The sequence below is a fragment of the Augochlora pura genome, chromosome 7 (assembly GCF_028453695.1).
Source record: "Augochlora pura isolate Apur16 chromosome 7, APUR_v2.2.1, whole genome shotgun sequence".
Lineage (NCBI taxonomy): Eukaryota > Metazoa > Arthropoda > Insecta > Hymenoptera > Halictidae > Augochlora > Augochlora pura.
Window position 1 is genome coordinate 17,210,108 of NC_135778.1, and position 15,235 is coordinate 17,225,342.

Genomic DNA, 15,235 nt, shown 5'->3' on the forward strand with positions numbered 1-15,235 from the left:
TTTCACCAACTCTGTTTCTTGCTAGTTTTTCTTTTTTGTAGTTGATCCTAGTTTCTCTTTTTGAACTGGTTCTTCCAAGAAGATCGCAATGAACTTTAACTAGAAATTCTGATTCTATTGCTTCTCTTCCAACACTTGTTTTCTAATGTTTTTACTGCTGTGTCACGCATACGCAGAACATAAAACGTTGTAAAAGTAATCATATAGTAGTCGAACAAGTCAATCTTCCAGTATTAAGCCTTCGCGCTCCAACTTTTTGCCTGGCTAACACAAGTAAAAACGATCCACTCCAACTTCCAGCTCACGAAGCGTAAAGAGTTAATTCGACGAAATCGAATAGGTGAGTTTTATAAAATGTTATAGGTCGCTGACGCGGCAGTCAAATCGTTAACGATATCGATACGACCGTTCTTCCGTTGCCGGAGTTACGACCACGCGAACTCGGTCCCGTTTTCCCAGTCACCTATCCCGCGCCGGCTAAATATCGTGAGAAGACGAGGGTCACGTGTGCGACCGTCGACCGAAAAAAACATCCGGGTGCAATACGCCCGACGAGGATCGCGAGAATTCCCGGACTGGCGTAAAGTAGTCGGTAAAAAAAAGCCGATACGGTGAATTGCGGGGAGACGAACCGTGAGTCACGATCTCCTCTCGAACAGCCACACCGCGCCGTTGATATCTTCCTGGGCGCATCCTTTGAGCGCGAACGCGATCCACTGTGGTCAGCCGTGATCCAACGTCTTGGATTCCCGTCACGGCTCTCGGGATTCCTTTCCCGGTCTTCGCCTCCGATTCGAAACCTTTCCCCCTCTTGTCATTCCGAAAGAAAAGCACGCGCCGCCGTGAAAATCAAAGGCGCGCGGGCATATTCCCCCTTTCATAGGATTCCTCGTTAAATTTTTGATCCGCGTAGGGCCGACGGCGTGTGGGAACGAACGCACTCGTAGAGCATGACGTCTTTGAAGGCTAGGCGACGCCACGTCGATCCGCTATGGGAAAGAAAGCGCTCCACGGAGATCGTTGAAGCGTTAATAGATATTAACTCACGGCGCTCGGTGTAATTAGTACCAATTGGTAATTCAAGCGCGACCTCTTTCCCGCTCCGCTTCGCTCGGCCCCGCTCGGCTCGGCTCCAGCGAGACCGGACGAGCAAAACGATAAATTCCGAACCGATCCTCGAGTCGCATCGATTTCCTCGGGTCTTATCTCGTTTTATCCTCGTCTACTCGCGCCGCATTCGAGTCACAAGCCGATCAAATATACTTTACGACTTATAACAATTTTATTAATATCTATTTACGAGCTGTTTAAGGCCTTTTATAATACAGTTTAGGCAGAGATACATAAAACGAAGATACACGAGACATAGATACGCAGCAGGTACAGCAAACAAGTATTGAAGATATCAAAATGGTCACTTGGTTCGCAGTTCTAGCCGTTCCAGTTTTACAATTTAGATATCATGGCAAGGATATCTGCTTATATCAGTATACTTTATTGAATTATTTTATTTTACTTTTTATTTAATAAATTATTACGCCACCCGTCCGGAAGATGCTCTATAGTATCAGTAGTTGTAGGCACATTTAAATACTACAAGTGCAGGAAAAAGATTTAACGATACTCATCACCTATTTACTGTAATGAAAATTCTATTCAAACAATTGAATTGGACGGACATTGTTTGCAAATCGAGTAAAATTTCAAGCATTGCCGATTTTTGTCCCGCTTCGTAGGTAAATCGACCACTGCGCGCCGCAGCTGGTAGTCCGCGTACACCGCTGTACCACCAGCACAGTTGTTTCCCGTTTCCGGTCTCAGAGCGGTCTTGTTCTGTTTCGCGCAGGTGAACGGAGGCAGGACGATGTTGTCGTACATGTTGCCGACGGAAGACAAGCCGCCACCGGGAGACTCGAATCAGGCGAGCCATCGCGTTAGTAAGCTGCCGAAGAGCCCGAGAGAACGACCTCATCTGGCCTCGAAGTCGGCGATCACCAATTCCCCAAGGAGTCGTCCGGACACCGCCAAATCCATGATTGTCCCGACGAAGATCGAGGAGCACGCCTCCCCGATCGGCGACCAACGCCACCGGCAACAGCAACAGCAGCAGCAGCAGCCGAACAATCAGCAGCAACACGGCCTGCCGATCATCGAGAGCCCCAAGCACAACGGCACCGTGGTCAAAAAGTCGACGCTGCACACCTCCAAGGTCACCAAAGACGACAGCCTCTACAGCATCAACAGCGACGCCAGCACCGTCGGCAGCGACCGAAAGAACAAACTGTTCAACGGCGCCAAGCACACTAGTCTGAAAAGGTGAGAATTCACGCCACCAGGATGCCGAGTCTCCAGGTAACGGGGTTCACAGGGTCAGACCACCTTTCTAATTTGGTTCGCTCTCTAACCTTCTCGACTGCCGTATTGGGCTTGCGATTGGAGCAACTGTTGTAGCGATTCAAATCGTACCGATTCCATCGGGAAAACAAGAGTGATCGGTACGATCAAACTCGGTCTGTTCAGAATCGTTTTCAGAGCACCGTATCGGCCTGAACGGGCATGGAAGTCAGGGTGTGTCGCCCGAGTTCCTGTCAGACCTAAGAGTCAACTCTCTCTCCCTGTCTCTTTCCGAGTCTCGGCCTTTTTATCCGATAAATGATCGACTGACAAGCATTTCCTGGAACCCAAGAAATGAACGGTAATCGCGTTTCTCTACTATCGTCGCGTCGTTATCACCGGACATAATCCTAGCCGCATCATTTTTTCTCCCGATCGCGATACGATTCCTTTCTTCGCTCCAGGACACACGTCTCCACGTGTTGACGTGCCAACAACTTGGATGGCGAGTGAGCATGCTAGTTGACAGGCCCGTAAAACCACGCGAATGACAGCGAGGCTCGCGTGTGATCAGAGAAAACGATTCGTTTCACTGTCAAGGTGGGAGAGCGCGCGGAGCTCGGGTTAAAATTATCCGTGCGACTCGCGATACTGGGAGTGCACCTTCTTTTCGGATACGGCTGTTTTTATTTTCGGTCCGCGGGGATCGAGATCGAACGCGGAAACGGTAATCGACGGCGGCCTTCGTCGCTTGCGTCACCGGCCACCGGCCACCGGCTGCCGGCTGCCGGCTCGAAGAAAGACGGGACGACGATTCGCGCGTTAATTTATTTGATCGGACGTCGTCGGTTGACAAAGCGGAGTCTCGGTGATCGAAGAGACGACGAACGACATCCGCGAAGGATGATACGACGGCATTACCGGTTTGCGAGCCGAATCGTGCCGAGCCGAGCCGAGCCGAACTGTGACTCGCGAGACGTCTTTCGCGGCGCATCCCACTGAATATTCGCGTGACATTTACATGTTGGCTAGGTCACGGTCATGCGAACGTCTTGTGAACCGTGCTCGAACAAAACCCAACCTATACTATCGCCTTTGTCCTTGCCGGGCAGAGCTACGAATACTTTGTCGATCAAACGCGTACTTACTTGCTCTATCGCCGCCGTTAATAAACATTCTTTTATTCCACGAGAAACTCCGCCCACGCAACTCTCATATAAACATTTCATCGCGTGGACGTAGACGCGGATTTTTTCAAGCGTGAAATGCGTCTAGAGACACGAAGGTCGTTCGATGAGCGTTTCTTCGATTCTCATTCGTTCGCGATCTCACGCGAAGTTTCAGACGGTTTCAATCACGATAATTAACCTGCGAATTTATATGCAACATAAAGAAATTCCCACATCACTTACCAGGAACAGAAATTAAATAAAAATCTATTTCTTCTTTTATTGATTTTAATAAATTGACGAGAAAATAATAGTGTCGTTAAAATTCATCGAGCCACATTTTGTTTACTTATTTATTTCGCATAAACGGGCCAGATGTCTTTATTTTCTATAAAAAAAAAAACAATATGATAATAATAATAAAAATAATAATAGAATAGCAATAGAAAAGTGGAGAATAGAAAGGATATGATTAGAATGCACAAACCAAACACAAGAAAAACGTTCTAGCTTCTGATATACATCGTATAATTGATTTTTAAAATCAATTGACCAAATCGATTTGGTCAATAGACTATGGATTTGATGCATTTATGACAAAAGCGAGTAGATCAATTTTAAAACAGTGAGATCAATTAAGAGAATTAAGAAGTGTCATTATATCATATTCAAGTTACTGTAATTGTTAAAGAAATAAACAACTCCCTGGCTGACAATTAGCAATTCGCAAATATAATTTTCATTTTGTATAAAGACCAAATTCATTAATGAACAAGTCGACGTCGTTGCTGGAAGTATTAACCGAATTGAGTATCCTATTCAAAGAATCATTGCGAAGAGAATGAGAGATATAGGGATGAGTCCTCGTAAAAGATTGCGGGTTATTAAAATTTTGCTCCTGAATGCATACAATCCTCAATCTAATGATAATGCACGATGTTTGAGGAGACTGTTCGAGCAAACTCCTGAAAGATGCGGAGGTGCTACAAACTCGCCTCCTTTATACGTACTAGTTCGTTGCGAAGTTGCTCGACGAGAGGCGGCTCGATTTGCGCAATTTCCTCTTGTTACGATTTTTGTTGCCGCGTGAGTCACGATAGGAAGTACTTTCAGTGGATGAATTCGCGTTTCGGGGGAACAGAGCGAGAGAGTTGGGAGCGTGGGCAGATGTTTGCGAATTATAGTTACGTCATCGGCAACAGTTTGAAACGGTAACACAGATCGGCCGTAAGTAGAGGGGTCGCTGGCGTTATACAAAAGGCTACAGCACTGCGTGTGTACACAGATGTTATAATGTTTTCGGGCAATTTTCGGAAGATTCGATCTCTGTGTACTGGATGATCAAACGATCGTAATCAGTCTTGCTCATACTCTGTCAATATTTGTTCGAGCTGGTTAGCTTCTCTATCGCAATGCTTATAAGGGGTAGTAGCGCACAAGATATTAGTCAGTTGTAGAATTTGCTTTCCTTTTTACCCAAAAAAGTAACATTTTTAAAACCTATAACTTATAGTACTTATTGCAGAAGCTTAATTTGCAACAGAACAAATTAAACAGCGATTGTAAAAGCATTTCGTTGCCTTCTTCAACGCATTGACTGCAGAAAAACTACCACCAAAATAAGAAGACACTCGAAGTGTCTTAATTAGTGAGAATGCACGATTGTATCGCTCATATATTGCGGTCAACGTGTCGACTATCTTCAGGTTGAGACCCTAATTGCTCGTGTGCACTGTGAGATAATAAAGCCGCGTGAGACGAACGCATCTTCGTAATGCGTATTATCTGCGTGTTACCCTTGAAACGATGCAGTTTTGTTGAATGATCTCCCCACTGCGTGGCAGCACCTCACCGACAATCAGTCTAGTCTGGATCAGAACCCTGTTACGCCAGCGAGAGCACAAACTCCCGCCGCGCAACCGGAAAATATTGATCAACCACGCGGTACCTTAGAACGCCCAGACGAAACATAAGTATCGACTATTAAATTTGCAGAGAAAAAATACGGGAATCTCTTTCCTTGCTGAGATCACTAGGAAATAACCGGATCAGAAAAAAATACAAAAATGGCCAGCAACATTTAAAAAATATATTAAATTCACGATTAATAGTTATATAATAATCGACTATAACTTTTCTCGTTCAAAACCAGGTTGCAATTAGAAGCTCGATTTAACAGTTAAATATGTAAATGTGCCTCGATGTTTTTCAGATCAGTTAGTTAAAACGAATTTGCTGAAAAGATCGAAGGGTCGACGGTACCGCGATGATTATACCGAGACGATACGCGCGAAATGGGTGCAGACTGTATGCGGTGCGCACAGAGTACAGACTCGCAGCTTTAATCTCGACGGCGCTTGATCAACGTAACCGGATCCCTCGATCGCGGGATTTCGATTTTGATATGGGACCGCCCGCTGCATGCGGTTACCGAGTGTCCGATTCACTCGCTTCGAACGCTGTCACGCGATAGGAAATTGAGGTTTACGGCAACGATTTTTTCAACTTTCCATAAGGCGGCGACTAACAGGACAGTTCTCTTTTCTTTCCGAATCGGTGCTCCTCCACCGCACCCTCGATGCATCCCCTAAATTATAAATGATATTTCAACATGCTTTAATTATTGTTCTTTCTTATTATACAATATTCGCCCATGATATCAAGTTCTGTCTGCAAACGAATCCAAGAGGGATCATTTTTTTCCAAACAGCATAGTAGAAAATGACTTGATTGAAGAAGTAAGATGTAACGTAAAACTATTTATTTAAATATCACTTAACAATTGACTGTGCATTTTAGAATTCATATTGAATGTAGGGTGTTAATAGTATAACTGCTGTAGATCGAGTGAGAAGTATAATGCTGTTTGCTCCGAGATGAATTCGATATGGGTGTAAATTTTTGGTTGAAACAAGTGTATTCGTCTATTGCACATTTTTGGAACTGAGTGAAGGAAACGACCAACCTGAATATTTGGTTTTTGAAATTGCAAAAAAAAAGGGAAAAAGTGACCGCCCAGGTTAATGGACACTCGCAGGTATGCGCTGTTCCTTTGAGTAAGGCACGCGTAGAATCCGCAAGACTTAAAAGTTGACCGCAGCAGGCAATAAACCGTAAATAGCGCCACAGCTTAAACAATACATGCGAAAAGAAAGGATATTTGAATGCGGTGATGGCCCGACTTTTAGTGCAGCTATCGGTCATACTGAAATAAAAAGATTCAAAATGAAGTAACGGCTTTTCGGAGAACTGCATGCTACGGTTGGGTTCGTATTGTCCAACGGACAAATAGGGACGTTTTTCTTGACTTTACGATTCTCAACGTGAAACATAAAAAAACGAATTGTTCGGAATAACACTTTTTTCTATCCTGCAGAGTTTCCTTCGGTTCGAGCAAAGGATCGATGGTTGAAACTCTGGTATACGAGACACCAGTTCAAGAAGAACCGGAAATCAATCGTTTCCTGGACCACAACGGACTCGTACCCTCTATGATCGTACCTGTGCCCGATACCGAGTAAGTAAACTGCTTTTCGAACTAATTTGGCCTCGAGTCAAGATTTCGATCCAACAGCCTACAAAAAGTTTTAGGAAAGGGACAGCCGGGTCAGTTCAGGTCCCGTAGAAACTAGTTTCCCGTTCGCATCGACCAGATTTGAAATTCCGTGAGAAGTCCTGGACCCTGTCTGGCCGTTAAAAAGAATCCCTAAAAGACCCCCTCCCGTTTAAGATCCCGCTAGGCAAGTCCTGCTTGACTGCCTCGCGTTAGCTTCGAGCATTCGTGTGCAACAAGTGCCATTCGATTTGATTTTTCATCGAACGATTGACCGAGGGAACTCGAAGCTTTTCAAAGTCATATACGCGTCAGTTCAACAGTGGATCAGAGCTCGTCTTTGTTAAGCCTTTGACACGCGCCGACACGATTTCCCGCCTACGAATATTATCACGATTTTTCGCGGCGAGATCAGATTCAGATGCTATCGTAGCGACAGCCCCGCCCACACGCGTGAACCATCTAATAGGCTTCCACTTATCACACGGTGCGATCATCGTCGCATCTGATTTCGTTGGACGACAACGACGACGCGAGCCTGGAATATTAAATGCCGGTTTTCAACGAGCAGCATACAGAGGCGGGTTCCGTCGACCTGGAAACCAGCGGTTTACCATGCAATCCTTTATTTCATCTTCTGGCTCGTCTTATGCTTGTCTTTTCTCGTTTTGTCCCGTTGTCGTACGAATAATTCGTTGACGCGTAGACACGCGAGAAGTAACCGGAGAATTCCGCTTAAAACCGAAAAGTGGCACACCGACATAAAAGGTGGCGATATTGACATCATTCTTCGGAAGGTTTAAAATAGAGATAAGGCATGATGTCATTCGAAGAATTTGCACGTCGATGAATATGAATTCGCAGCGCACGTGCTCTTGGGATATGTCCGGTCGGACGTGTACGCGAGCAACCGTACGTAACAGCGGAACGATAGCAACAATGCGTCTTTATTGCATACTCGAGCATTGTTGCTAAACTGAGGGAAAAAGGTACGAGAGAGGATGCATGGTACGGTGCAAGGACGACGCGGAAACAACGTGTGAAACGACGTTTATTATCGTGTCGTCTTTGTTGCGGAACCATAAAACACAATTAGTTTATGCTGCATTTATTCTCGCGACTTTTATTTACTTTTTATCGCATGAAATTAGCGACTCGTTAATTGACTGATTTGAATATGTAATCAATCTTTTTATTCTTAATCATAACATGATGAAAAACTATCGAAAATTACTTCAATGAATTGTCTGATCCGAATATGTAATCAATTTTTCCATTCTTAATCACAAAATAGATAAAAAATTATCGAAAATTTCCTTAATGAATTTTTATGAGGACGCATCCCTATCTAACGATCGACGACTACGGAGATTCATAAAAAATGCTATATTTTTTAAAAGAATTTCAGCGTTAACAATTTTTTACTCAATAGATTTTTAGAAAATTGAAATCATCTATATACATATAAGCAAATTGTAATAACAAAGAAATTATTTTGCACTCTTTTGAATAAGGAGGTAACGAGAAGTTACTGCGCAGGTCGCAAGAGACGTCTTCGTTTTGTAGTTAAATAAGCGACGAGTGAAAAGGGTTTAAAGAAAAGCGGTACATATCACGGTTGTTAAGAAACCAATTAGCAGACTTCCGTTACTAGGTAAAGCTTAAAGAGGAAAGCATTGAAGAGGAAATGAACGCTTTTCTATTACATACTGCTAAATCTGGTTCACAAGCATTATACACAGTGTTTCTTTTATAGATTTAGATTTAAAAAAATCTATTTCGGTATCACTCATATTCATATTACACCATTATCTTATTATCAACTTTTTCCTCTCAGATACTTTACTATTACACTCATATAAAAATACTTTTTCCTATCATCTCTATTATTACACATTTGGTTATTGCATCGGAGACTTTATGTCTATATTTAATCTGTGATCCTATCCTGTATCTATCCTGTATCTATCTCGTAATTGACAATTAGCTTGTCCTTTTCTATGCCAGTATTATTAATACTCGATGTACATTGAACTCTGTCGTTGTCATTTAAAAAATCGTTTACCATGTCAAATTTTGGAGTATTTAAATTTTTACAAGAACGGCAATTGGTTCTGGATTGGTTCAATTTGATTAATTTTTTCGAACATTTTTTCTCTCATTCCGGATCGAAGGGGCGGTGCTAGGATGCAAGGTAGCAGGTTGTTTGCGTCTCTGGTCGACAGAGGGCAGCAGTGTCGGGTTTTCTCGGTGATGCCCCGCGTCTCGGTTTAGTCGGTTCGGTTCTCTGTCCAGTGTTCAGTGTTCTCGTGAGACCGGGCGGAGCGAGGGAAGTCTGTGAACGCAGGCGTGGTGCGTCGAGGATTTACGATCGATTCCGCGGCTGTTCTGTACAGTATACGATATACGAGATACGATATAGCAACCGCCTCGCCGGAGACGCGAAGTTTAGTTGGTGTCGTGCCCGGGCTGGCATCGGTCAACAGCCTCGCGCGAGTGTCCCCGCGAAAGTGTCGTCTAACTTCTATCGTCTATCGTCTATTGTCGTCAGTCAGTGATTACCTCGGTTCGATTAGCTCGATCGGAATTTAAGGTTTAGGACAGTGTGCATGCCAGGAGTAGCCAGGGGAGCCTGTCCTCGTTGTTCCCGAGCAGCGGCCACGGGGAGCTGACGGAATCTCTTCTGTCAGGTAGGTCTCTCTCTCTCATCTCGTAAACAGCCGGCTAGGTCCACACGTTAAACTGCAACTAGGGTGGATCATTCCGAATCCGTCGTTCCTTTACACAACCTTGCCTCGTTCCACCAACGGAGCGAGCATTCAATTTTCGATTAAATTTATCTATCCGCGAATCTTTCAGAAATACGCAACCATGCGTGTCTATCTTACTCGATTAATACTAAAGTAGACCCGCCTGTATTTTAACATGGCGTTTGTGTTACTGTACACACTATACGCAGTTTTCTGCTCGGCTTCCTATATATGAATATTCTCGATAAAAATCTGCATAATCGTGGAAAGTATCCGCTTCGTGGAGATTCATCTATTCAGTACTAAAAGCGATTAATGCACGCTGCTTCAGAAAAATGATTAATATTGATTTCCATTAGATATACGAATAAGGAGATTCAATTAAATGATATCCACGGATGCATCTTAATAGTTTCCTTACGACGGTCACTGTGAAACCGGTCATTCGACTAGATGCAAGTTTCGTGTTTCGACAATTATGGAATAAATCAATGTATTCCTGTACGCCTTATAATAAAGTACTCGCAATTACATTGCGGATTTTACGCGTAATGGCAAAAATGAGTAACTTTAATTTTATATGGTTACGTGTAATTAATTAATTTTTTACAAATATTGCATATTTATATATATTATTTTATATATAATTTAGGAGGAAGATTATCGATACGCTGCTTTCAACCTACTACAATTATTGGAAATGAGAAAAAGTTCCTAAATGGTTCTTGGTTCTTGCAACAGGCGTAGACAATTACAATTTTGCTTAAAGATGCGCAGTCTAGTAACGTAACAACTGATCATTCCACTTTAGACTACTAGGTTGTGACTAAAATTTCGGGTGCCTTTTGTAAGAACAAAAAAAAAAACGAACCTGTCGGAACAGTCGTATCCCCACTTGTAGTTTAACTTTGGAGCAGGGGTGAATAGCAATTATTCGTCGGGGGGGAAGCAATGTGTAGGCGCGGGCGTTAGCGTTGCCAGTAGCCGGCGTAGATCGCGAATTGCGGAACGCGAGCAACGCCGGGACCAAGTTAACATAATAAAAAGGGGAGAGCGGGACGTTGTGGTGGAGAAACGTGTCGCAGTTACGGGGGGGAGTGGAAATGCAAAAGAGAACCGACCCAAAGAGTAACACGCTCCTCCGACCAGTTACCATGGCGACGAGCCATCTTGACACACTACAGACCCTTTCTTTCGAACCTGCGGATTCTCCTTTTTTTCCGGTCTCTCCCTCTCGGGCTCACCCTCCGTTCTGCTCGAGAGCGACCAGGTAACAGGACGCTGTTTCGCGTTAACCCACTGATCCTCGTTTCTTTCTTTCGTTCCGTTTCGTTCGCATCCCCCCCTTACGGCTCGCTTCCCCTGAAATCGGCGTGCTCGAGTAGCGCTCTTCGACTCGAATGCAATGCTAATGTATCGCGAACGCCGTTCCAAGAAAAGATTTCCGTATTAACCTTGCATTCGCGGGATCGATGTGGAACAGGGCTGTTCTCACAGTTTTCTACGATCTCGATTGAATATTCGATCGACCGATCGCGCGATTCATAATAGGATAAATTCATTTGGTAATGATCCGAAATCGTGTCCCCGTAAAGAAATTGTGTCGAACTTTGAATTGTTGCGAAATGGGGAGCCGTAGTGAATTCGCTGAAATTCGGGATTCTAATATATATATTTGTCAATTATCGATTTAAATTCTATACCCGTGCGTTTGAAAATATTGCACCTGAAAGACAGAAACCGTTCTTAATCTAATCTACGAGTATGATGTAATGGCCGGCTTTACTGGCCGGCTGTCTTGTCGGCGTTTAATCGAATAAGCTTTCGGTGAATAAATGAGAACACGGAGTCGCAGATACCGGTGACCGCAATTAACAGAATGAACTTTCAACGACAGCCCATCTGCAATTCAAAGCCGTGCAAATTTAAACGCTAACACTTCAGACGTGATTACGATTATTTGTCGCAGATATTAATGGATGAAACACATAATCTCCTCAATTATCGACAATGTTATATTGAATCGCTCGCGCAGATAACGTGCATTAGTCACAATCGAGCTACGCCCAAGATCGTGAGCGGCGAAAATGTTTGCCGACCGTGGAATTATTGAAAATGACGCAAATATCCTGGAGATAGAAGCGTAAATCCGGACGTGGGCGAAGATTCCGTTGGCGAATGGGTTCGGCAAGTCGAAGAAGCCGTGCGTCGCGAACCGAATAAAACTTCTTCGCGGCTTATCGCCGATTGAGATGAAGTCGAATCGCTGTCGCGCGGAAGATAGTGCTGTTATCTTACCTCGAGCGGGGAGCTATCGTTATTTTTCTAGTCCACGGTTTTATCCGCGCGTATCTGGACTCGACGACTGATTCGCGATTGTTCTTTTTCGTCGGATTCCCGAGAAATTTCGCTGCCCGTTTCTTGGCACTGGTCGAAGATGACGGAGCGGTTCGCGCGCGATTTCGCAACGATTCGGCCGAGCAGAAGAAAAGTCGGAAAGAAATCACCGGCCGCTCGGTGTTGTATAACAATCGGACGGCTCTCCTCGCGGCGTTGTTTGTTCTCTCTGCTTTCGCAACCGTGTAAATTGAAGCGTGATATGGAACCCTGAACGGGTGCCGGCGATGCGTGACAGGCGTGTCTAACGGCGTACAATAACGTCAAACACCGAAAGACGCGTGGAATCTTTTGTGGAATAGGCGCGCCTCCCCTCGTCGTTTGGTCAATACCGGGTCCTACCTGTATATAACCATGCGCGCTTAAATTTATGTGAAATCACGTAACACAAATATTTATTTTTAGTAATTTCTTACATTACACAGAGTACAATCAGTTGATCTTGAAAACTTTGAATCCTTTCACCTACCTTTATAATTTCAAAGTTATTCGAGGTGTTTAGAGGACTCATTTTAATCGGAAGAATCTCACGTATCCATTGATGATACAATTATAAAGGTAAATTACCATGATTACCGAAAATGATATTTTTGGTATCATCGTTCGACGTATTGCATCCATCTCGTTCCTGCTCCGTATTTCTATGTTATTTATTTAAAAATGTCCCGTACGCGAAGATTTACAGGCTGGTTCACGAATCGATGTAAATTTATCCGCGCACCACCGTAAAGTGAAACACTTGGCCAATACACGGCGAACCACGCCCTTCCGTTATATTCCACAGTTCCAACCAAACAACATTGTTGGTCTCTTTCCGAGCGAAGTCGTGCGAGCCTCCAAGACGACTCCGACCGTTTCCCAGCGATAAATTCCTTAGAATGATGAGCACAAATTGGCGTCGCCTGTGTGGGAGTCTGCGTCGCGATACCTAAACTCGTGCCGGTCCCATTAGAACGTTTGATACGGTCGTCGCCGTCGTAGAACCGATCGGATATACACGGTATCGTTACATAAATTCCGACAAGCGTAAGAAGTTAAAAATACGCCGTGCCAGAAACGAAACAGGCATGCTGCTTCGAAATCGAAGATGGCGAGCGCGTTGATTGCTTTTACCGCGCAATGGGGGATAGAGAGCGATCCCGATATATGTTCGAGATGCATTCCCATTCGTCGGCCAGGTATTTTTTTTAATCCAACTAACAAAAGAAAATGAAGGCTATTTAGAGCCAACTAGCAAACATTATTTAACAGCATTTTCGCTACGTATACAATTATTCTTTGTCATTTGTATAGATGGAATCATCGTTCACATTTAACCCCTTGTACAATTTTCTTCGCAGTTACAATGGCAAGCACCTTTTCGATTGTAATAATTTCTTAGGAGAAAAAGAAAATTTATATTTATTGTATGTCTACATTTACTAGAATGATTAAATATTGTCTACAAGTGGACAGAATTTTATTCCCTCTTAAAAGAACGGAATAACAGTTATGCTTAACAGGATATTAGTAGAAATCTCCATCACAAGTCTGACATGTTAAAGTACAGCAATATTAATAAATCATCTATAAAATCTTCCTTTTACTAGATTAAGAAATTACGCGCATATCTTCGGAAACTACTCTGTAATATACAATAATTTTAATCTTACTGTAGGGATAAATATAATAATTAATATGAGATTACAAAAGAAGGTATTTATTAATTATGAATAAGTACAGCCAAATTTGACTGCAATAAGGTGCTGATTAAAACAGTTACAAATATACGGTCTGAACCATATAGACTCAGAACACCATAAAAGGGTTAAACTGCCTGGAAAACTGTGTAAGGAATTAAATTCTAGTTTGTCGTGCCTGGGTGACCAATGCGAGTCGAACAGAATTTTTTGTCGACATCCGTCACCGACCCGGCATGTAGCGTGCCAATAAATGGCAAGTGTGACCAGAACAGCATTGAATATTCCGTGTAAATTGTAGGTAGATCGTCGATACCGGTGTCCGTTCTCGTTCGCAACCGGCAGAGTATAGCGAAGCGATCTCGTGGGGTTACAGACGCAACGGCGCCCACGTATGTGCTCGTCGTCCAACCACTCTTTTCTATTCCATTGATCAATGCCGTTTAGTTTCTAATATCGCTTCGACCTGCATGACGTCCTCTTACGAAGATACGACATTCCACATAACCAACTTCGTTCCAAACGCTTCGACGTTTTCTATATAAAAAGGGTGACCTGTTCAGGGAATAAACATCTGAAACTTTATCTATCAAGACCCGAGAAATCGAATTTTTACATGAGTGCTTATCGATCGATTGGCAGCCTATTTATTGTTTCTTGCTGCTGACGAAACTTACGTTAACAAGAACTAAGCCGGTCGTAAAGATCTATCCGTGTTAAGCTGCATGTTTGTTAAAATTATCGCTACTTAATCTCCTGAATGATACTACCGTAAGCGAATTGTTCTACTACTAAATTCAAATGTCACTGAACACAATTCTAACATGTTTTAATAGCGTAATATAAGATTTAGTGAAAAATACCCAATAAACGATCAATAAGTAAACACTTAATGAAATTGATACATTTTTACAAAATGATTACTCCGAGACATCTGTAGGCGTATAATACATGAAATCTCCATTCACCGGGATATGCTAATTTATGAAACAGATCACCCATAATTTTCTCTCTAAAATATGTTATCAATTAACAGAACTTCAAATCCGGCACAATCGTGGTATCGGTAATGCTTCTCTAAGCTAAACAAGCAGGAAGAGACGGTCTAATTTTGGCGACTGCATAACCCAATTGATTCCGTCGTGAATGTTGCTCCGCCGGGGAATGTTTCGGTATGATATCACGAACTCAAGGTCTAAAGTTTAAATCGTGCAAGTAGGTGTTTAACTGGCCGATGACGTCAGAGCACGCGCTACCGTGGCAAAAGACTGTGAACGTGGGTGTTTGGAAACGAGAGAGCAGACAGAGACGCCCCAAGAACAGTCGTAAACATTCGACGCGGCGCACAGGGAG

At 43.3% G+C, this 15,235-nt stretch overlaps 1 protein-coding gene across 3 annotated transcripts in view; it reads left to right on the forward strand.

Moving 5' to 3' along the window:
• Window positions 1–15,235, forward strand: part of LOC144473608 (uncharacterized) — an 84,839-nt gene that overhangs the window by 32,323 nt on the left and 37,281 nt on the right. For all 3 annotated transcript variants that reach the window (XM_078187634.1, XM_078187636.1, XM_078187635.1), the window contains 2 exons: window positions 1,847–2,316; window positions 6,880–7,020. In XM_078187634.1, coding sequence (XP_078043760.1) covers window positions 1,865–2,316; window positions 6,880–7,020 — 593 coding nt within the window. In that variant the 5' untranslated portion in view covers window positions 1,847–1,864. The remainder of the gene's footprint in view (window positions 1–1,846; window positions 2,317–6,879; window positions 7,021–15,235) is intronic.